At 35.6% G+C, this 24,855-nt stretch overlaps 1 protein-coding gene across 3 annotated transcripts in view; it reads left to right on the forward strand.

Moving 5' to 3' along the window:
• Kcnmb2 (potassium calcium-activated channel subfamily M regulatory beta subunit 2) overlaps window positions 1-16,045 on the forward strand; it is a 311,318-nt gene extending 295,273 nt beyond the window's left edge. Inside the window, exons 5-6 of one of the 3 annotated variants that reach the window (XM_087186547.1) lie at window positions 1,364-1,559; window positions 14,282-16,045. In XM_087186547.1, coding sequence (XP_087042673.1) covers window positions 1,364-1,559; window positions 14,282-14,566 — 481 coding nt within the window. In that variant the 3' untranslated portion in view covers window positions 14,567-16,045. The remainder of the gene's footprint in view (window positions 1-1,363; window positions 1,560-14,281) is intronic. The other 2 variants (XM_021254420.2, XM_004834616.3) reach the window with 2 other exon arrangements.
• Window positions 16,046-24,855: the final 8,810 nt, after the last annotated feature.

The following is a 24,855-nucleotide window of genomic DNA, read 5'->3' on the forward strand; positions in this document are numbered from 1 at the left end:
CACAGTAATTTGCTAAAATTAAGGCATCATCCTTCACATTTGTGACTGCTCTGCTCTGTTTCTCTGATGGCCTTCAGCTGTGCTCTTTCTTAGTGTAAGTGCTGATGTCTGCGGCCCCAAGTGTTCACAGATTCCAAACCCTCTTGCAGCCCCCCAGATCTGCTTAGGACCATCTAAGGCTTTTTCCTCATTATATAAGCAAAATCTGACCATCCATGTTCCAGGAAAATACAATTTGCCACACCAGTAGTCTAGTGTATTGCGTGTGACATAAAACTCCACACATGCAAAGGTGCATGGAGCTCTCCATGAACAGCCAGCAAAAGAAAAGGGAATTAATCTGTATGAAAGCATGTTGTTTTCCCGACTATGGTAATCATTTTATGGCCACAAGCAAAACATTGATTTCTGGTGTGTTACCTCCTAACTACAAATGTTAACCTTGATCATAAAACTAAAGGTATTTTAAAATGAAAGCTGACCAAAGGGCAGGTAGAATCTTTCCAGATGATCTGGCCCAAGTGTCCTTATTAACCCTTATTCTGTATAGAAGTTTTCTTTCCAGAGCTTTCATAGCGTGGCAAGACAACCCAATAGAATGAGCCTGGGCCTTAAAGAAATACTGGACTGGGTAAAAATGACAAATTCCACCAGTTACCAGATAGGTGTCCTTGTCTATGTTCTGCCTGATTTCTCTGACTCTCAATTAACTCACTGTTTGAAGGAATTAATATTCAACTTACAGAGTTGTTGAGAGAACAAAAGAAAATAACTTCCGTAAAGCACCAATTAGCGTTTTTAAAAGATGTAATAAGTGATTCTTTTGGTGTAATCAAAAGGTTGAATTGTCTCTTATCCCTTATTATAGTGGCTTTAAGGCACTATATCACTGTCCTTCCATCTGTCAAGTTAGACCCCAACCACCCCATTCCTTTTGTGATCTTTTCCCTCCTCCCTATATCTTCTCTGCCTACAAACTGGGCTGTGGTGGGAGTTGAGATGAAGAAAGTACAAAGTGAAGCCTACCAGAGGTAAGGACTGGAGTCTGACCAGAAGTTGTACAATATAGCAATACAGGGTGAGTGTAGGTTGTTATTTAAAAGCATGCCTTATGCTTACAATACAGGAAAAGATTCACCTAAATTAGCATTGGAGAATACTATGTCCAACAGAAATCACTGAGCAAATTATCAGGCACCAGAGTTTGTCTATGCTATGTTGTAGCTTGCCTAAAGCTGCTCTACTCAAAGGCATAAACTTTACACTGGCAGATTGCATTGTAGACTTGAAAAAGGACATCTCCAATCACACCTTCCTTGCCAGTAGCTCATGGGCCTGTTCTTACTCTCCCTTTTCTCTGTAGTGTGTGGACCGAAGAGTCTCAATGCACCTTGCTGAATGCATCCATCACAGAAGCATTTAATTGCTCCTTCAGCTGTGGTCCAGATTGCTGGAAACTCTCTCAGTACCCCTGCCTCCAGGTGTATGTGAACCTGACTTCTTCTGGAGAAAAGCTCCTTCTCTACCACACTGAAGAGACAATGAAAATCAATCAAAAGGTAGGAGGTTGGCCTGCTGCATTCTCCACAGAGCTCACAACTCTCTGAAGTTCCCCTCTGCCACCATTTCAAAGGGAAATAACACCAGGAAGCAGGCCCTGCCTCTTCCATTCACAGAATTCATTATTTTACCTGGGAAATATGTACTTTCTGTGCAAGGTATGGACAAATCATTCCCCCATTTTATGATGGTGTAGATTTCACCCTGACTTCCGTTTGGAAGGATAAATATATCCTTATTTGTCTACAAACGGGCTGAGTCTTTCAAAGTCAGAGTAGAGCTTAGTCAGAGATGTACATAATAAAAAAAATAGGGTATTTGTCATGGGACCTGGAACCCATAGGGTAAAACTATATTTTACTTTTCCATAGTCATTGTCACTTAGTTCTGTGACCTTGGAATAGAAATTAAATTCTCTAAGCTTCAGCTTCCTTTTCTCTAAAAAGACAAGAACAAATGGCCGGCCACCATAAAAGGTTGCTGTGAGGATTAGAATAGAGCGCAGCATGTAGTGTTGGACAAAGCACAATATCTAGCACAAGGGAGACCTTCAAACCATGGTCAGTGTGCGCATGTGTGTGTGTATGTGTGTGTCTGTCTGTCTGTCTCTCTGTCTGCCTGTCTGTCTGTGTGTCTGTGTCTCCTTCATATATGTTATGTTCAAAGAGGTTGAATTTGCCAATGCTGATAGATTCAAGTCCACATGCTAGTTGCTGCTCAACAAATGTGTGTTACATTAAAATTGTGCATAAAATTTATATTTATAAGGTCTGGAGTGATCAGTAAAGATTCAGCAGAACCAACCTGGCGTTATCAATTAAATACTTCAATTTTGGATTTATAGTAGCAATTTATATGTCCAGACAGCCTGATCCCATTTTCCAAGAAGGCAGCTGGCTCATATTCACAGGATAAAACCTTTGTGTGCTCTAATTTGTCCCATAAAAACTTTTCATTACAATTGCCAGGCTTAAATGGTATTGCTTATAGCTACTGTGGAGTGGAGTGTGCAGTAGCTTTGAGGTTCAGTACATAGGGAGTGAATAGGATTTGTCCCTAATGTATGACACAGACTAAGGAAACTCATTCTGTATTTTGGTTACAATAACTTGAAAGAAGCCTTACAGATACCTCTGAGGACACACCTTAATGAATATTTCAAAGAATGTTATTTGAAAATGTTTGCTCTGATTTTCTTTCATTTATAGTAGCTACAAACAACAGCAGTCCTAATCCAGTGCTGCAAATGTATAAAGCTTAGCTCCCTCACAAGGTTATTTGTTTTTCAAGATCTTGCCTCAAGTCAGATTTTTAAATCAAAGCTGATCTGTGAAGATGAATGCCTATAAAACACTCACATCTCCGATGAACTGGAAATTAGCCAAAGTTGAATAGACATCAAAAAGTGGGAAATATTCCCATTTCCTCATTTTGACATTTTATCACTACAGCTCTGTGAATCCATTCTTTAGGCAATAAACAGAGAATAAAGCTACCATCAAAAGTTCCAGTTATATATTTACGATGTGTACCTTGCCTGCTCTGAGCATTGTCCTCGGCCATCATTTGGCTTATTTGCCCTACTACCTTGTTTTTAAATAAAATTATAACACAAATACAGAAAAGTGCATGAAATTAAAAAGTACAGCTGAAGTATTTATCATGAAGAGATTCTGCCATGGAACCCCAAGAGTAAAACAAAAATTCCTGCATCCCAGACTGACCCATCTTGCCCCTTCCTAGTAACTACAGTCTCTGACCCCTACCAAAGATAACCACTATCCTAACCATTACTACTACTGCTTCCTTAGTTTTCTTTGTAGTTTTATCACCTAAGTATATATCCTTCAGCACTGTATTGTAGTTTTTGCCTTTCTAAAACATTATGCAAATGAAACCATACAGAATTTTTTCACTTACATCTGGTTTCATTTGCACATGATATTTGTTGGAGTCATTCCATTTCGTTGTAGTTCATTTCCATTACTGTACCACACTCCAGTGTACACATATGCCAGTTTATTTATTCATTCTACTATTGATAAGGATTTTTGAGTTTTCTATAGTTTGAAACTATTACAAATAACTCTGCCATAGATATTTTTGTCTATGTTTCTTTATACACAAGCACCAGCATTTCTGTCAGGTGTAAACCTGGAAATAAACTATTTAGATCAAAAGATATACATATTTTAAAGTTTAATAGGTAATGACAAATGGTTTTCCAAAATGCCTGTACCAATTTACATTCCCACCAACCCTGTGGGTATGAGAGTTTATATTGCTCCAAATCTTCACCAATACTTGATATCATCTGTAATGTTAATTTGAGCTAACATGGTGATATTTCCTCCTAGTCCTGATGACTAATGTTGCCAAATGCCTTTTCATTGATCTATTGGTCATTTGGATATACCTTTTTTATAGTGTCTACCCAAGTCCCTTGCCCACTATTTTATCGAATTATATTTTTTTCACATTCATTTTACCAACTGTTTAACCTATGTTGTTCATATATATGGCAAATATCATTTCCCATTATAGAGTTCTTTCACTCTCCATATGGAGTACAAACAAATTAATGTCAATGTAGTCAAATTTTGTCAATCTTTTCCTTTTTGTTTAATATTTTTGTTGTTCTGTTAAATAAATCTTTACCTATCTTGATGTCATAAAGTCATACTCCTAAATTATCTTCTAGACACACTATTGTTTTTCCTTTCATATATAGAGCATAAACTGCCTGGAAGTGATTTTTATGTATGTACAGGACAAATTTATGGGTTTCTTTATTTATTTTTTTTCATAAGGACAGCCATTAGATCCAGTCCATTTTTAAAAATTCCTCACAGAATTATTTTCCTATTCCTACTTCTCCTATTTTCACAGAAGATACCTAGTCTGTTACCATTTTTTAGTGTTTAGCCTAGAGATTACAATGGCAGTTTTGACTAATCAAGAACATTAAAATACTTTAACTTCAGTTGTTCTTTTCCCAACTTACATAGTAGTATCATTTTATTCTCTAAATACTTTACTCCTGTAGACATTGTTGTGGATGTGAATATTAATGTATATCATAAATATTAATGTATATCAGTCCTCATTTGTGTCCATTTCCATCATTCCTCAGTCTCATGTCTGATCGTCCATCTGGGATCATTTTCCCACTGAGAATAGTGTCTAATTAGTGTCTATTTTAGAGCAGTTTCTGATCTAAAGAATTTTCTCGGTTTCCAGTTGTCTGGAAATATTTTATTTCATGTTTTTCTTTAAGGGTGCATTCACTGAGCACAAAATTCTGAGTTGGCTGTTTCTTTCCTTTGTCTTCTTGTGAACATTGTCACTGTTCAAAAATCAGCCCTCAGTCTAAGTGCTACTTCTTTAAAAGTAATCTTGGCCTATTTTAAAGATTATTTTCCTTAGTTTTCTACAGTTTAACAACCGTGTGCAAAGTATGCAACTGTTTTTATTTATCCTTTTTAACATTTCCCAGGGTTTTTTTCCTTTTTTTAATGTTCTTTGTTGATTTTACAAAACTGAGTCATCTCATCAATTTTCTCTACCTTCGCACTTTTTCTCTTCCTTCTGGGAATCTAATTGGCCATACACTAGGCTTCTTCATTATGTGCTCTCTGTGTCTCACTCTCCTGTTTTTATTTTCTCTTCCTTTATGTCACTTTGCTTCATTCTAGATGTTCTGATTCAGCAATTCTTTCTTCAACTCTGGCAGATCCATTAACTTCATCCTTTAAGTTAATTTCTCTTACTGTGTTTTCAGTCCTAGAATATCTGTTTGGTAACTTATTTTATCATCTCCACTTTCCTTCAATATTCTAATTCTTGTGCTGTATGTCTTTCAATACAAAAAATTAAGTTATAATTGTTTTAAGGTCTATTTTGAGTATCTCTACATCTCAAGTCCTTATATACCTTCTCTAAATTTTTTTCTTCTCTCATTGACTTTTAGGTTGTCTTGTACTATCTGAATTTTTTATTTTTAGACATCAAATATTCAAAATTATTTATAAAAATAACTTTAAGCCCAGGGTGTCATGATAACGTCATCTTTTGCAAAAAGTACTTCCATTTGTGCTTGCCAGGTCCCTAAGGACATCAGCCATTCTGGACACTGCATTCTGATTCTGACTTCATAAATCAAGATGTTCCACTCCATACTGCAGCCCTTGTGAAGACCTGTCTACTTCAGGTTGACCATTGCTTCTAGGAAGCTGTTCTTCAGAGCCCCACCCAAAGTGAATTCAGGAGTCATCAGGGTACCCACTTGATAGTCCTTCAGTTATAATAGCCTCCCATAACTTGGGAAGGCTGTCAAAAATGCCACCAGCCCCCTTAGGATCTCAGCCACCTCCACAATTAGCAAATATTCCTGAGGAAGAGGCACCAAACACTCAGCTTACTTCCCTGGCCCAATAATTCTTTATTCCCTGCAGATAGTTTCTGCTTTAATCAGAAATATACATCCTGAAACACATCTATCTACAATCAGAAGATTATTCAGCCATCTTTGTGCAACATGAAGAATACTTAGTATATTCCCAGCCAAGAAAAAGTAAGAGGTCTCAGTGTCGACCTCCCTTTACTGTTACCCTCTCCAGCCCTCAACAAAATAATGATCTTTCCCCCAGGTGCCAAGAAATGGACACAGTTTTTTTGAGATCCATAAGGCACTACTGACAATGCTGGAGCTGAGACAACAGGAGGCAAAAGAATATCAATTAAGTTGTCCGCGTCTTTGCAAGAACACATTCAAAAGGATTTTAATTTTAAATTTTCATACGCTCATTTTTTTTCTTTAGCCTTTAAACCCAATACCCAGCCTCTTGCTAACGGTACAACTAAAGCTGCTTAAGCTGATAAGCTGGAATGCTCTTGTGAAGCAGTTGGCTGACTAATGGTCTCTGGGAGCTGCAAGTGTACTCAAGGGCCCCTTCCTCCTGTGGCGACAAGGCTGTCCCTGGAATCAGAAACAGTAGCTGAGTATTTTCACTACAATTTCTGCTTGTGAATTTCTCAATTCCAATCACCTGTGAGAGTTTAAATTTCTTTTGCTTACCAAGGATTCTCAGAACATGCTCATCTGCTTTAAGGATGTATTCAAAATGCAATTTAGTGTAAAATGAGAAACTATATTTTTTGCTGTATGGTGTGATACCATATATATATGATTTTTGTAGGTAACTGCATAGGGATAACAGCTGTTTTTAGTGAAGAGTAGATTCCATAAACTATTCTCAACTTCAAATTTAGCATCACCTTTCATTTTGTCACCCATTCCAAAGTATTATATACTATCTAAGACCAGAGACTATACACATCTAGACAAGATTTCCTCTGGCTCACCACCACTGATGTGGAGAGTCTGATAATTCTGTGCTGCCTGTGAGAGTGAAGAAGTGACCTGCCTCAGCCACTGTCAGGCATTTAGCAGCATTCCTCACCTCTATTCATGGGATGACTAGCATTCTCCCCAGTCCATTTATGACAACTAAAACTATTTCAGACAGTGGAAGGGAACTGCTTAGATTTTATTCAGGTTTACATTTGAATGCTCTGAGATCCTGGGATTCTATGCAAAGCTCATGAATTCTTCTGCACAGCATTAGTAGGGTATGGAAAAGGGAGGAAAATGGCAAATCTAAATGGAAAAATAAGAGAGACCCAAAATTTATTAAGTGCCTAGTATGTGCTAGCTGCCCAGCTCTATGCTAAAAACCTATTTTAAAAGAATTTCATTTAATCTTACTCCTAAATTAATAGCCAAATTTTATCAAGACCTAAATGTGATAGACACTATATAGTACTAAATATTCACATGATTTATTATTTAATTGCATTATTTAATTGCAGCAGCAATCCCATGGTAGACACTAGAAATAAATATCCTTTATAATTATTAATCTGAATCGCTTCTTGCCCTTTTGGCTAAGATCAAGTCTATAATTATTAATCTGAGCTCAAAAAATAATTTTTCCAAAATTATACAATTGCCAAATGACTAGATCTGAATTAAAACCCATGTTTCTTTACCAGTCTGTCATTTTTTTTTTTTTTTTTTTTTTTGGTACCAGGGATCGAACTTAGGACCTTGCACTTACCAGGCAGGTGCCAGAACCACTGAGCTAAATCCCCAGCCCCTATCACTCTGTCTTTTAATGAGAATAATTTCAGAACGCCCTCTTGAGAAAGTAACAATAACAAATCTGACCCCATAAAACACCTTTGAGAAGTTGGGTGAGCAGACAACCCACTTTCCGGTCCGTCTTCTGGCTCTTTTAGACAGAAGTTATCTTTCTCTCAATAAATTTTTCCTACTCTTAAAAAAAAAAAATCTGAAAATTTCAAATTCCAAAAGACATATATCATTCTATTGGCATATTTTGGTGAGCAGAATCCACATCATTCTATCATATTTCAAGAGGTGATTAGGACCAACAGCAAGAAATAGAATTAGGTGTAGATAATTCTGTGGATTCCAGACAAGTTAGGGTTGTATTTTCAGCACCGGTTTATAAAGAGTGGTTTTAAAGCAGACAGAAGCTCACTGTAAAATGGGCCAAAAGGGGGTCAAGAAACTTGCCCTGAAATTTGATATCTGACATCTCCATAGTTAGCACCCTAAATTTTGAGATATTTATCAGATATTTGCTGAAACTCCCTATGAACCACAGACTCAGAATTGTGTGGGTATATGTGTGTGCGTGTGGCAGGGGGGTGCTTGAAAAAACTGGTCAGTCCTCACCAAAATCAAATGTGGAGCCACTGAGACATCTCTGAGCAGAAATGAAAGGAAGAACATGCTTGAAAGGAGTGCACATAAAGAAAGAGAAACTAGAGACAGTTATACCTAAATGGATGCATATTGAAGTCATCCTCTTAAGTGAAATAAATAGGACACACATGTGTAAATACCTAATAGGTTCTCTAGTGTGAGAAACTGAAATTGTAATTAAGGATACACATGGATGAAATGGCCTAATAACATATTCTCGGATTGTGTTTCCATCACGTGTCATATGACTGTATCGAAATTTAAATTAGGCAGAAGTTTGGCTTATGTGGAGTCTGCTAACTAACTGGAGTTTTTTTCCAGACCACTATTTGTTCATTGTTGGTTTGGGGGATCTTTCTGAAACAAATCACATCCTCTGGTGTCTTGTTGGTGCTTGAGATTTTTTTTAAGTTATATGGAAAAATGTTTAAGTGCTTTTCAGTCTTGTTTTGGTTGAGTTCTACTGTATTTGAATATTATTGTAGTTTTTTTTCCCCTTGAATTGTTCTTCTTTGAATGGTTTTAATTTGGGGGGGGTGTTTGATAATAGTTATTTAAAAAAAAGAAGTGCACATAAACAATGATGTTTCTGAGCTTCAAGAAGAAAAGCAGGAAAAAAACCTTTTCCTTCCCAATGTCAAGAAAGAGGACCATGGCAAAGCATCAAAGTCAAATGAGATATCTGACTCACTCTGGGTCAAATGGGATACATAGTTGGCCCTGAAGCCCCATAGTTTAGGTAATTCTGGGTATTGACTAATCCTAAGGCTTAGATGCTTCCTATCTCATTAGTGAATTCCCTGGATCTTTTAAGCTTCTTCTCTACTTCAAAACAAGAAGAAATGCCATAACAGATGTGAGCGCTTTGGGCAATTACAGGAAAAAAAACCTCTCTCTGGGAGGAACTTTGTCTTAATACTGAAAGAAATGGCCATGCATAGCAGGGCATGAATTCTGTTTTCCTTTTCTCTACCCAACACTTTAAACACCCCTGCTTGCCAAAATTAAGCAGACACTAGAGGTGTAAACTGAAGTAATAATAAAGAGCAGTAAGTCTGAGAAGGAGAAAGAAAATGAAGTCCTAATTTACTCTCACAATTCCTGTATCCGTCACCAATATTCAGAGAACTCCAAAGTGAAAAACATTCTTACAGTCCAGAGTAACTCAAGGCTACAAACTGGAGATCTCCATATTCTTTGAAAATTGGAATTATATCTTATTCTCTACCACAGAGAACAAAGTTTGGCACATTTTATATCATTAATAAATATATACCTAATATGCTTTAAGTACACTAGAAAAATTCCACCCTCTTTGGAACCAAGAATATGGATATTTCACATGAGCAATTTTATTTGTTTGTTTAATTTGTGGACATTGTAGATTAGGATTCCCTGGGTACTGAGTTTTTGGAGGAGACTTGTGATCAACCTCTATGATGATATAGTCTTTACTGAAAGCATTTTTAGACATATTCCTGTCCTGTCTCATCATCCTACCCTTGTTTTGTGCTGTTTCTAATTATCTTGTATTACGTTTTTGACACCTATATGTTTTTGACACCTGCATGTTAGCTGGCACATTGGCACAGTATTTATCAGCATTCAATGAATACTGTTTGGATTGCATTAAACTTCTAACTGCTTTTTGAAATAAAATACTTCCTTTCTTATAAAAAAAGCAAATGAAGAACAAACCCCTCCCTTGAGGGGATCCTGAGAGATTGGTAGCTCCCTTCCTACCAGTGCAAGAGAAAGGAGGCTGGCAGGTTATCCACCCACATCCAACCCCACGGCCATTCCACACACATCCACCTTTCATCTTTAGGATGAAGGCATGTCACTTTGCTTCACACATGACTACTGAAGCATACCCACCAAAACCCCAACAGGTAGTTTCTCGAAACTTCTGCCCATCAAGAGAATAAGAATAACTCTGCCAATGTAAACAATCCTGGAAGTTAGCCTAAGAAAATTTTCAGGCATGTTCTAAAGAACTAGAGAGAAAATGTAACTACTGAGTCTTCATTAACCATGTAAGGGAAAGGACCATTAGGAGACACTAAGGACTCAGATTTTTCAGAGCTGCAAACAGAAAGGTCATGCCCTTGGTGCCATTGTGTGGTTTTCTATACTAAAAAGAAGTTTCTGTCCTCCAAGTATTAAGGGATTGGGGAGGAAAGTAAGATTTATTAACAAAAATCAGCATCAAGAAGAAAGATGCTGAATGTCTACTTCCGAGTTTTGGTAGGCTTGTATATTCCTATGTTAAGGCACAAAAGAAAAAATTACCTACAACCATGGTAAAAAATATACTAGCATACTTTGGTCAATGCTTAAGTGTATTATGTATGGAAAACAATTACTAATATATTCTTTTCAGTTATATACCATGCACAGTCTAAAAATTAAATATTTACGACCCCATATGTCCTACAAAAAAGTGAATGATCTAAAACTGCTGAGATTTTTATCTTTCCTTTGTACATTATATTTTTCCTACTAGGTTTTCATCACTTAGTAAAATGTCACTTGTTCAAAAATATTCAATAATATACTCTATATCAACCACATAAAATTATATTCCAAACATATGCTGAAATCATAAGATAACTAAATCTTTACTCCAAATTCACACTAGCCTCAGGAATACACATATGGTTTTAGTTTGAGCCAAAGAACTGGAAACAGGATCCTAATGAGGAATTTAGCATAATCAAATCTCTTAAGACAGAAGGGGAGAAATATAAGACAAGAACCATTGACAGTTCTACCCCCACGAAAATCATATGGTTGCTAATTTTGCCCTACATAGAGATTTCATAATTTAGTATGTGGCACTCAGTTGAAGACTTTGGAAAATCATGTGGACAACTGGGAAATTAAAGTAGGAAAATTATTGATGTTTTGTGAATATTCTTCATGTAATACTCACAGAAATCTTCTAAGAAGTCTCATTAACCCAATTATTATAGATGAAATTGGTTTTGAGGGATCACATAACCTGCCTACAGTAACACAGTAACCAGATTTTCTGAACATCAGTCAGGAGCTTTTAATTCTACCTCATATATTCATTATCACAACAGGACCCATCAATAATAATTGACATATGGCAGAATTTTCAGGGGCTGTAAGTCAAGCAGGAGCCAGTTTGTGTGTGTGTGTGTGTGTGTGTGTGTGTGTGTGTGTGTGTGTGTGTGAACATGTGACTGGTGGAAAGGTTAGGAAAAGCTAAAAACACCAGGGCAAAGCATCTTTTCTCAGTAGCTTCCGCCTATTGTTCCCGCATATGCCACCCACTCTGAGGACCCAAACCCAGTCTTGTTTGTAACATGCCCCTCTGGCCACCCAAAAAGTATGCACTTCATACCCTAACAGCTTTAAGCTTTAATAATCAGCTTCTGTATTATAGCCATGTTATACAGTCTCAAAGGTAGTTTATATCTTGTTTTAGTTGGAAGAATCTTACCTAGTGACAGAATTATTACCATTTGGCTGACATATGTTTCTTTTAAAAAACTTTAAAACAAATCAATTCACAAAAGCATAACCAAAGGAAAAAACTTCATTTTTAATGTAATGACATTTTTATTGACATCATTTCAATAACTTAGTACTATTAAGCACTGAAACTACTACTATAAACTATCTTAACACAAAAATGTACCTGAAGCATTTATAATCTAAATTGGGTTTGTTTGAATTCAGCCATAAATGCCTTATCTGCTATTTGTTTTATTTTTCTTCATGCTTTGCTTCAACAAACAATTTTTCAAATGTTAAAGACATTTAAAAGGACCAACAGAAAGTAGCTGCATAACTGTGTTATAGCTTTCTGATCTAGAGTCATCCAATTGACGGAGAATTTTCTTTGTGGCAGTAACAGGCCAGTTGTTGTACTAAGTTATAATTCACTGTGAAATTTTGGTTTCCTAAAGATGTTTATAAATCCTTAGTGCTGTGCTCATACCAGTACTCTGCTATATTCACATGTATGGATGTGCTTACATTTATTCTTAGAGGGTTGCCTTTCAAGGTGTCAGCTGGGCCTTGCTATGAGAGCATCACTTTAAGGAGGGTTTAAGATAATGTAAGCATGCATTAACTTAATTAATCAAAGAAACTTCCTGTTGGTAATAGTCAAATAATTCATTAACTACAGCTCAGTGAAATAAAGTTATCTGTGTACCCACTAATAAAGTCACAGGAAGGAGTACTCCAAATGCACTTTTAGCTGAAATTCATTTCATTTCTTTTTTATTTTCTTCTTGTAAATCTGACAGGTTTAATTTTTTTTCTGAAATTCCAAGATGCTACCCCAAATCTCATATCAGTGTGCTTCAGAGTTTACCTATACCCCACCTCATCTGTATCACTGCATACAGTCTGGTAGGTTGTTCACTCCACAACCCTAGGGATACCAATCACATTGTATAGGTTATTGATATGAATATTTATCATCACAATTTATAAACTGGTAAATGACAATAGTATGTGTTATTTTTTAAATCCATTTATTATGATAATTTTCCAACTGAAATAATAGTATTTTGAAGAAGAGCCACAGTTTTCTAAGTCATAATAAAATGTCCTATACATTAACAGCAATCCTATCAGAAACCACTTTAATTCAGGTAAATCAGTGAAAGTAATCATGTGATAATATATATAATCAGGGACAGAGAATATTTTTCTCCTATTGTGGAGATACTTATCATAAAGAGGGGAGTTAACCAAGGATCTATATATCACCCAGAAAAGTGACTAATGTCACTTTTTCCCAACTTTTAAAAAAATTTATATTCATTGTTACATCAGTCCTGTCTACCTTTACAAACCAAGGAAAGGGGGTCACAGGAATTTAATCTCCTCAGAGATCACTTTTAAATTAGTAAAATATGCCATAATATATCTATATAATAAAAAATAAAAACTACAAAGAAGTTATTTTAATTCCATTTGTATCCAGAAGAGAAATAAAAGAATAGGAAAAGAAAAGGAGAACAGGAAGAAGAAACAGAGAGAAAAAGGTAAAACTGGTGGAGGGGGGGAGTTGGAAGAAAGGCACGAAGGAAAAAGAGGATGTAACGGTAAAGAATCAAAGGATGTAAGTGTGTACAGAGAAAAGAGAGTAGTGTGGAAGAGTGAGCAAGAAATGTAAGAGAGGTAGAAAGATTTGGTAAATTCCCAGATTAGTAGTGAATGGAGAACTGATTTGATTCTATTTTATTTTTCCTTGGCTTATGAGAAAAGCTACTTTAGCTTACTAAATTAATATGGCTCACTCATCGTAGGATACTTTGTTCAGTATCCCTACACTTTCCAAAATTCCTTTTTCAGCAATTCACCAGGGGTATAGCTGTTGGGTTTTTTTGTTTCTTTATTTTTGTTTTTTAATGACAGTAATGAGACGATCAAAGTGACTTGGCTAAATAAAATGAAGTCTTTAATATTGGGATGATGTGATAACTTTTGATGTTATAGAAACAGATTGTGTTCTGGACAAAAGATGACAAGAGTCGACTTTTATTCCATGGAGAAATATGTTCCAAAAGGAATAATTAAAACCCTCAACACTTAGCTATGGCAAAAAAGAACACTTTGGGAGTCATTTACTTTTTTAAATGTATCAATGTGGTGTGACTAAATCAAGCTAATTAACATATTGATTATAATTTGATTTTAATCAATAAATAATGTATAAATGAGTTATCAAACAGCATCTTGGTCAGATGCCCTAAAACATTGTTTTAATCAGAGTGATTACTTAGGATTTAATAGAGGCACCAGTTTGAGCATAAAAAGCTTGACTACAGAGGGTATTTCATGGATAAAAGCAAGCTGGCCACTACACTCTATCCCCTCTTAGTGTCGTGCACACACAACAGAGCATCTTTTGGTGATGGTTTGTCTCATTCTCCACAGTGCTCCTATATACCCAAGTGTGGAAAAAACTTTGAAGAATCCATGTCCCTGGTGAATGTTGTCATGGAAAACTTCAGGAAGTACCAGCATTTCTCCTGCTATTCTGACCCAGAAGGAAACCAGAAGAGTGTCATCCTAACCAAACTCTACAGTTCCAATGTGCTGTTCCATTCACTCTTCTGGCCAACCTGTATGATGGCTGGGGGTGTGGTGATTGTTGCCATGGTGAAACTCACACAGTACCTCTCCCTGCTCTGTGAGAGGATCCAGCGGATCAATAGATAAAAGCAAAAGGGATAAAATAGTTTTCTTTAAAGCTCAAATACTGTTTTCTTTCATTCTTCACCAAAGAACCTTAAGTTTGTAATGTGCAGTCTGTTATGAGTTCCTTAATATATTATTACACATACAGCAATAATACAAAAGCTGTTCTATATGCAAACATGATGTCTTTGTTATTCAGGAGAAGAAATACTGTTTTGTGTTAGTTGGTGGTTTTCATAACTTTGTTTTGATGCTGGGACTAGTATGCCCCTCTCTCCTTCCACCAAAATAGGCCTCAGTTATTTATTTGCCAAGCTTTGTGGGGGAATGTAGGCAATATCAACGTGATAAAGTCTGTATTCTGAGTTATCAGATCTTTTGAATACAAGGTTTCTCATCATCTATTGTTTACTGAAGCTACAGCCAAAACTATTTTTTTCTTTTCTTATTTTAAATTGAGCCCTGTAGCAAGTGAAGGGACCAGATTTCCTAACTAAAGGGTGTTAAGCATTTTCCTTGTATTTTTACCATATCACTGTAAAGAAAGGGGAACCTAGATAGCTGCTCTGCTTTCATTACTTTTTACTCACAGCTTTAGATTTTTTAACTGATTTACAAGAAATAAGATGTTTTCCTTAGTCAATGATATAATCTCTTCCTATGATTTAAATAAAAAATGAACAGAGCTCTTTTCCATTTAAGACCCTGCTGCTGTGTGAAAGAATAACTGACAAGGAGTTTCATTGCCTAGGAGCTGACTGAATGTTGGCAGGTGCTCCATTATAATCCAGGAAAATCTGTGTAACTAAGACATTTGAGTGAAAATCTTGATTCCATTTCAGCTGAACCGCTACTTGCTGGTAAAGACTAGTGAAATGGTTGTGATAGGTAAATCTATTGTGACAAATTAACATATTGAAATATTGCTCTTTGGAAGTTAATGAATGTGTAGTCTCTCTTCTGACAAGTGTTCCCTGTTGGGATTTTAAAGCTATGTACACAGAACATTTGTCTCCTCTACATGTTTTATTTTTCTATTTACAGCTCCCTTTTTTGTTGCTATATTTTATACACAAAATAGACCTTTTTCCTAACATACATTTGGACTGAACAACAGATTTAAAGGAAGCCTTTCTTCGCGTTGCTATTTACTTATTATATTTGGGTGGGAGGGAATAAAGGATTGATTTTAAATAAAAATATTCCATCTTTTATTTACTATCAATATCAAAAGGAGAAGACAAACATCTATCATTCTCATTAATATTTAAGTGACTTTTTGTAATGTAGTATCGAAGTTTTTTAGGCATTGCAAAATTTTACAAATCACTTGTGGATTGAATGGTAAAACTAATCTGCTGATGTGGAAATTATTCTGCAATATTGTAATTCATAGTTTGACTTTTCATAAGCAAATAAATCCCTAGGGTGTAACCAGGACTTCAAATGTGTAATTAAAGTTTTTTTTAATCCATTAAACACAAGATTTGAATAGTTCTTTCATTCCAAACTGACAAACCCATGGTAATCCAAAAATGTGTAATGAGGTATCTTTAGAAATATTTTAAGAAATAATATGTAAAGTTCTTTTTGACATCAAGTACATATACACAATGTTGTAAACATTTGGGAAGCTCTTCATTCTGCTTTACCTTAAAAGCATATTGTAAAGATAGTAGAGAAATCTTTGAGGCCATGAGGCTGAAACTTTGAACTTTAATGTTCCTTGAACTTCCCTTCAAGTGATCCAAGGGGGAAATATATGTGAGTGAAATTATTAGATGCCTTTTTTATTTGCTTTTGGATTTTTATTAAAAATTCTCAACTAATATTTTAGATAAGAATGTAGAACTCTCAAAATAATTACACCAAAAATATTAATTAGTACCTTCTTAAATCCCAATACAGCAATAACCCCTTTAGGTAATTTACATGTGTATACAGTTAAATGCTCAATATTAAAGTAGAAAGACATGTAACTAGTAATAATGTTTTAAATGTTGGGGGTCAAACCCAGGAGTGCTCTACCACTGAGCTACATCCCTAGGCTTTTCATTATTTATTTTGAGATAGAGTCTCACAAAATTGTCCAGGATAGCCTGACTGATGATCCTCCTGCCTCAGCTTCCCTAAATGCAGGGATTACTGTTCATCTTTAGAACACTATTGAAAGGAGTGTTGTTATTATCTCATCCTATAGATGAGAATGTTGAAGCTTAGAGATGTTAAATCACTTCACCAAAGTTACACAGACACTGATGTGGTTGGAGCTGAAAAGACTCATCCTGTGGTTTTCCCCTCATGATAGCCATTTCTCTGGCTTTGGATCTTCTACATGGGGGAAAATCTGACCTGTGGAAGGATTATAGGGATGGAAAAGAAAGAACATTGAATTAGAAGGCTGTTCAAGATACAGTAACAAGGCGACTAAGCTTCCGTCTCTTGCCTTTTCGACTATGCAATTAAGCAGTGAGGCTACCTGACTACCAAGGTCCCCTTTAACATTAACTTATCATGATACATGTATGGAAAGAAGAATGAATACTGGGGCTGGGGATTTAGCTCAGTGGTTCCGCTGCCTGCCTTACAAGTGCAAGGACTGGAGTTCGATCCCGGGTACCAAAAAAAAAAAAAAAAAAAATGAATACTGTTCCACAAACTTCAGAAAAGGGTCTTAAACAAAATCTGTAAGTATTAATATATGGATAAAAAAATCCCACTTATATTGCCAATAAGCCAGTTGCCTCTTTAAGTCCCAAAGTCTTATTTACATCTACCAAAAGCAGAGCTCTGAGTCTCCACATTATTCAACAAGAGTGATTTCCCCAAATATTATTAATGTCTTTGCCTCCAAATCACTTTCATTATCCAATTGACACATCCCATCTAAAACTTTATTGATTTCAGATTCCCTGAGTCGCAATTGTATTAAAACTCTGAAATGATAAATGCACCAATGACTGCTTGCAAATGGCTGTAATAAAAGTGCATGATTCATAAATACTGGCAAAACACCAGCTGATGGTAATGTGTAGGCAATCATAAAATACCTCTTATGTAGACCATGTGACATTTAGAATTGCAGCGTGTGACCCTTTTCTCATTACTATGAATGCCACCAAAATACTTACATATGGCACTTATAAAACAAATATTATTTTCAGTATGTTCAGCTATAAACATCTTACCACATTTCTGTGGGTAAAACATCTTGACATTGTAATCATTTTATTGACATTGACAGGTAAAGTTTAGATATTATTCCTTCTCAATTTCTATTTTTTCCTCTCCCCTTGTAAAAGAATGCCACTAAAATAGTCTCATGATTCTACAATAACCAAGCCAGTGTATGCACCACATGGAAACTCTGACCCAAGGAAAAAGGTTCAGAATTCTCCTAAATAAGCTATAACCATGACACATACACCAGGACTGACCAGATGATTTCTTTTTTATATTTTTAAGTTCGGGATAGTTATACTAATTTATTTCAGCAAGGGTATTTTATTTTTTTGTCCATTTTTATTGTTATTTTTTATGCATGCATGTTTGTAACACATAATGATCACATTCCACATGGGGAGTTGGTACATGTATATAACACATCTTAATTCTTTATTTTAATGCCCTCCCTCTCCCCTCCCTCTCCATCTCTTGGTCCTCTTCCCATATGCAAAAGATCTATCTTGCCATTTTCTATTATCTATCTTTTATTTTGCTTTTTATTTATATTTTGCCTTTCTCCTATAAAAGAAACAATGTGATATTTAAGTTTGTGTGTCTGATTAATTTCACTTGACATTACACTCTCAAGGTACACTCATTTTCCTAAAAATGATTCAAGCTTATCTTTTCTTGTGCAGAGTAGTACTCCAGTGTGTACAATTACTACAATTTCTTTATCCACTCTTCTCTTGATGGACTTATTGGTCACTTCCAAGGTTTAGCTGTTAAGAATTGTGCTGCTATAAAGATGGGTATGCATATGTCACTATAATATGATGTCTTTAACTCTTTCAGGAAGATACCTAGGAAGAGAATAACTTGATCAAATGAAATTTCTTGTTTTATTTTTGAGGAATCTATATACTGAGTTCTATAATAGTTATATTAGTTTATATTCCCACCAAAAATGTAGATGGGTTCCTTTTTTCCCCTCAGCCTTGCCAGCATTTACTGTTTTCTGGTTTATTGATGATAGCCATTTTTTCTGGAGTAAGATGGAATCTCAGTGTTGTTTTAATTTGCATTTCTCTAATGCCCAGAGATATTCAGCATTTTCACCTGTATTTATTGGCTATTTGCATTTCTTCTTCTGAGAAGTGTCTGTTCATTTCAGTTGCCCATTTTTTAACTGAATCTTTTATTTTTGGAGGGTTTAATATTTTTGAGTTGTTTATATATTCTAGATATTAGTCTTTGAGGTGTAGTAGGCAAAAATTTTTCACATTGTGTAGATTATCTCTTCACTCTGTTAATTATTTACTTTGTGGTTCGGAAGCTTTTTAGTTTTATCTGATCACATTTGTTAATTCTTGGTGTTATCTCTTGTGCAGTTGAGGTTCTGTTCAGAAAGTTCTTGCCTTTGCCTATGTCTTCATGAGTTTTACTTATTTTATCTTCTAGCAGATTAAGTGTTTCTGTTTGAATATTTAGATCTTTGATTCATTTTGATTTTAGTTTAGTACATGATGAGAGATATAGATCTAGATTCAATATTCTGCATGAGGATAGCCAGTTTTCCCAGCACCAGTTGTTAAAAAGGCTATCATTCCTCCAATGTATGTCTTTGGCCCCTTTGTGAAAGAGCAGGTAGACAAATGTGCTTAGAGTTGTTTTTGTATATTCTACTCTGTTCCATTGATCCACAGCTCTGTTTTTGGTTTTGGTTTTATTTTGTTTGTTTACTTGTTTTGTTTTTTGCCAAAACCATGTTGTTTTTATCACTGCAAGTTTGTAATATAATTTGAAGACTGGAATTTTCATGCTTCTTTCCTTGTTCTTGTTGCCCAGGATTGCTTTTGCTATTCTATTTTGCTATTCTATTAGAATAGCAAAAGCAATATAAATTTGGCGCCATATAAATTTTATTTCTCCAGTTCTGGGAGAAATGCTATTGGTATTTTGATTGGGATTGCATTAAATATATATATCAGTTTTGGAAGTATGGCCATTTTGTCTATATTTGTTCTGTCTATCCAGGAACAAGGAATATCTTTCCATTTTCTGAGTCACATTTGATCTCTTTTCAGGATTCTGTAGTTTTTATTCTACAGGTCTTTCATTTGTTTGCTTAGGTTAACTCCTAAGTATTTAATTTTTCTTAATATTGTTGTGAAGGATATTATTACCCTTATTTCTTTCTCTGTGAGTTTATTATTAATATACATGAACCTTATTTTTGTGAGTTATTTGTATACATGAACATTGTTTTTGTGTTTTGACTTTATATTCTGCTTCACTACTGAATTTGGTTGTTCATTAGTCTTTTGGTGGAATTTTTTGCGTCTCCTATGTAAAGGATCATGTCATCTGTTAATGATAATTTGACTTCTCCCTTTCTTATAGATATCCCTTTTGTTTATTTTTTAGTCTCTTTCCTAATTTCCTGACTAATCTTTCAAGAAATATACTGAGTAGTAGTGGTAGCAGGCCATCCTTGTCTTGTTCCTGATTTTAGAGGGAAAGCTTTCGGCTTTGCTCCATTTAATAAGATGTTGGTCATTGGTTTTTCATAAGTGTCTTTTATCAGATTGAGATAAGGTCCATCTATACCTATTTTCTCCAGGGTGTTTATCATGAAAGGATGATGGGTTTTGTCAAAGGCTTTTTTACATCTATTGAGCTCATCGTGTGATTTTTGTCCTTTACTTAAGTGATGTATTAAATTTGTTGATTTGCATATGTCAAACCATCTCTGCATCTCTGGGATGTCTCCTACTGGTTATGATGTAGATGTTTTTGATGACTTGTTGCATCCTGTTTCCCAGTATCTTGTTGAGAATTTTTGCATCTATGCTCATTAAAAAGATTGCCCTGTAGTTCTCTTTTTCTAGTTGGGTCCTTTTCTGGTTTTGAATCAGGGTAATTCTAGCTTCCAAGATTGACTTTGGGAGTACTCCTTTCCTTTCATTTTCATTAAAAAGTTTGAGGAGTATTGGCATTAGATCTTCCCTAAAGTTCTTACAGAATTCAGCAATGAATCCATCAGAGATTTTCTTAGTGGTAGTCTTTTTTTATTATTATTTCCTCAATTTTATTACCTGATATTTGATCATTTGGGTTTTTATGTCTTCTTGGCTCAGCTTTGGTAGTTCATATGTATCTATTAATCCATCAATTTCTTCTGAATTCTCCATATTTAGAAAATTTTCTGCTATGATTCTTATAAACAAATCTTTTATGCCCTTTGTTCTATCTTCTGATTTTTCACTTATTTCAATTAATCATAGATTAGTCTTCTTTGCATCATCTAGCAACTGTTGGACCCATTTTTGATGTTCTCTTGTTGTTTTTTAAGGTATCTCTATGTTACTGATCTTTGAAACCATCCTTATCTTCTAATTGTGATATTCTGTCCTCACATTGGTTGCTCCTGCTGCCTAAACTTTCAATATAATTTTTAATCTACTGGGTTTTTGCTTGGAACATTTCTTTCTTTCTTTCTTTCTTTCCTCCTTTTTTCCTTCTTTCCTTGACTTTTATTGATACATGTCTGCAGTACACAATTATTACATTTACTGTGGGAGATTGGTACACGTACATAACACATTTCAATTCCCTTCTTTAGTCCCCTTCCCTCCACCCCTCTTTTATTTTTCCAGCATCAGGTTCATTGCTCACACTGAATTACAAGACCTTTCTTTCTTTCCCTTTTTTCCTATTATCTGTCTTTTATTTCATACTTTATATATACAGTATATTGAGCTTTTCATATCAGAGAAACTATGAGATGTTAAGCTTATATGTCTGAATTACTTTTCATGGACTCTAATCCTTTACTAAATCAGTCATTCATGTTTTGTATCATTTTGTTTAGCTCAGCTAGTTTTTTTATTAGGGTCTTCTGTAAGCTCCCTGATCATTTTATTTATTACATCCATTATCTATTTAGTTATATCTTCTGTGAGCCTGCCAAGGACCTTATTGATCTGTTTTTTAATCTCTTCAGTCACCCTTTCAAGTAATTTGGCTACGTGGCTTTTGCATTTCTCCCCCTTGATGTCCCATGAATCAGATTTGGGGGAATTGGGAGTTTTGGAGGACATTTTGTTGCCTTGTCTTCTCATGTTTTTATTATTTTGTTTGGGTTTTTTTTATGTGCTTAGATTTGTGGTCACTTATAGTGGGAAGACTGTTGCTAGTATGGGGGACTTTTTAGTTAGTCTGCTTTTCAGTGATGTACTCAGGGCATAACTAACTATAATACTTTCCTTCTGCCTCAAGATCTGATTACCTTTGTTAATTTGGGAGGGGATGGTGCAGTGTAATGGACCCAGCACCCAATTCTCCAGTAATAGACCACAGTACTATTAATGTTACCAAGGTAATCCAAGTATTGCCATACAGAGAAAACCTATCATTAGCAACAATTATGTGACCCTGGAAACATCAAGTAAATCAGGAACAGTAGTATCATCCAAGACAAATTGGATATTGAAATATCATAAGAACCAATGTACCACTCCTAAACTTAGAAAATAAATCCATAATTATAGTACAAACACTAAAACAAATCAAACTGTAACAACTATTCCTCCGCTAATGATAGAAATGAAGTAGTAACAGAGTTAATCTTTAGTTTACTATCTAAAGATTAGTAAAGTTTGCTGGTTATACTATTAAAGATGGAAGGAGTTGGGAGTGGGAGAATGCAAAAGGAAAATTTTGAAAAATTAAACAATGGGAGATGAGAAAGAGGAGAGAAAAGTGAGACAAAGGATTCTATTAAGGAGTAGAAGGGTAGTTATAGAATTAGATACAGGTAAGACAAAAAAGAAGAAATAGAAGATAAAAAGAAAATAGGAGAAAAAAAGAAATAGGAAATAGAAAAAATTAAAGGAAAATGGAAAATGCAAAAAGAAATAAGAAAAAAATGAGTTCAAAACCAGAAAACAAAATTTTCCCTGCATTTTTAATGAGTAATTTCCTTCCAGGATCCACAGTTTAGAGTCCAGCAAGTCTCAGTTTTATCTGCCTATCCTTTTGGTCTGTAGGTTTGTGAAGTGTGTCCCATATTCCAAAGGGTCTTCTGTTTAACTCAGGCTGTAACAATGTCCACAATGAGACATGTCCTTGCTAGTGCTGGTGAATAGGGAAGGCAATCAGACATCAGGTCTGTGCTGGATATAGGCAGCAGGTAAGGGTTTAAGTACTAAATGCCAGCAGGCACTTTCACATCCAGCTGTTTGTAAGCGCATCACAAGCTGGGCCTGGCTTCTCATGACAAGTGGTGGAGCCTGTGCTCCCTGAGTTTAAACTTCTCAGGGGAATCTCTTTCTAGCCCACTCCCCATCAGCAGCTGTCTTCTATGGCTGGCTCTCACCCAGTCACTGCAGGAGGGTAACACTCAAAACCCTGAAGTGAAGTTGTTTTTCAATTGTTCTAAGTCCAAGGTTTAAATAATCAACCTCTTCTTGAAATGGTGCCTGATCAAGCACTCGATGGTGTGCTTGAACCCTCTCCAGCTGTTACCAGCTGCTCAGGAGTGCCCCGGAAACAAACCCCACACTATTTTTGCAGTTCACAACAGCTGTGGGCTGTACTGCTGTTTCTCTCTGGATCTCCCATCCTTGAGCATTTATCTTGCTTCTGGGGAGCCATGTTCCCCTCACATGAGCTGTGAGAAGTGTTTTGTTCTTTTCTCTACACTGTAGACTATCTTTCCAACTTCTTCGTAGCTTCTAATTTTTCTGTCAGTTTCTTCTTGATCCTTGGTGATTTATTTCTCTTTTTTTTATTCACCAAATTGTTATTTTCTAGTGTCTAGATTCCAGATCTTGGAGAGGCTGAATTTTGCTACTGATTACCACTCCACCATTTTCCTTCTTCTGAACAGGCAATTTCTGAATTGAATCTTTTCCATTCTTTTATACTTATAGCCACTGTAAAGAATAACACAAAGTACTCAATGCTGCCTTCTATATTAAGAATGAGTTTATAGGGGCCAGGGATTTAGCTCAGTGGTTCCGGCACCTGCCTCAAAAGTGCAAGATCCCAAGTTCAATCCCAGGCACCAAAAAAAAAAAAAAAAAAAAATGAGTTTATAATCTGCTAAAAGTGCTGAGATAACACACATGAAAAAATATAGAATAATAGTCTCTAATCCACAAAAGGTGAAGATAATACCTACAAGAAGTTAGTGTGAGGCATAACTAGGATATATTAAACTATTAATAGTAAAATGTATGAGTAGCATTAATAATATTGGTATAGCCACTAGGGCTATATAGTCTCTTGGAGCTAGAATAACTCTAACATATCATTTTACCCAAAATGCACACCAATGCGTAAATCCCTTCTACAATAGCTTTAGCATCCCTATTTAGTAATGAGGGCATTGCAATAGTTACTAAAATGAAATATCTGAGACAATTTTTTTTTAAAGTTTTATTTACCTCATATTTTTTATAGGTTCAAGATTAGTGGCCTCAGTGCTTTGTGTCTCTGGTAAGGACAGTGGATGACAATGGCAGGAGTACACATGAAAGCAAATGGTCAGCCTGGAGCCAGTAAACAGAGAGAGAATGGGACTAGGGTCCCACTATTCCCTTTAAGGGAGCCAGCCCTCCAATCACTTAAGGACAACCCACTAGGCCCCACCTCTGAAAGAGCTGTAGCACCCCCAATGCCACCACTCTGGGAACCAGGACTTAGGATATGAGCTTTAGGGAATACTCATCCAAGCCATTGCAGTTACTACCTGCTGGGCCAGTTCATCACTTAAGGCTAGAAAGCTTTCCTGATAACAAGTTGAAATCTGTCTCCCTCCCTCTAGTATCTACTAGCCAAATTTGCACAAAATAAAATCAATACTCCTATCACTGATTTACTTTATCAGTGTTATTTATTGAGGAAGAAAGGGAAGGGGAGGAGAGCAGCTTTCATTTGTTTGGAATATAAGACAATGGAAAATAACGATTCGGCAGAATTACTGAAATAAAGGAAAATTTATGAAGATAGCATAAATGACATCAAACGTAAATCAAGATATAGCCATTGCAATCTAATGTCCCTGGATAAATTAAATTGATGAGCTGGCTAAATCTGATGTTCATGTGAAACTCAATCCTATACTACATCTCAGGAAG

This window comes from Heterocephalus glaber, unplaced genomic scaffold (assembly GCF_053883595.1).
Source record: "Heterocephalus glaber isolate CG9 unplaced genomic scaffold, H.glaber_assembly_v1.0 deba00001504, whole genome shotgun sequence".
Taxonomy (NCBI): Eukaryota; Metazoa; Chordata; class Mammalia; order Rodentia; family Bathyergidae; genus Heterocephalus; species Heterocephalus glaber.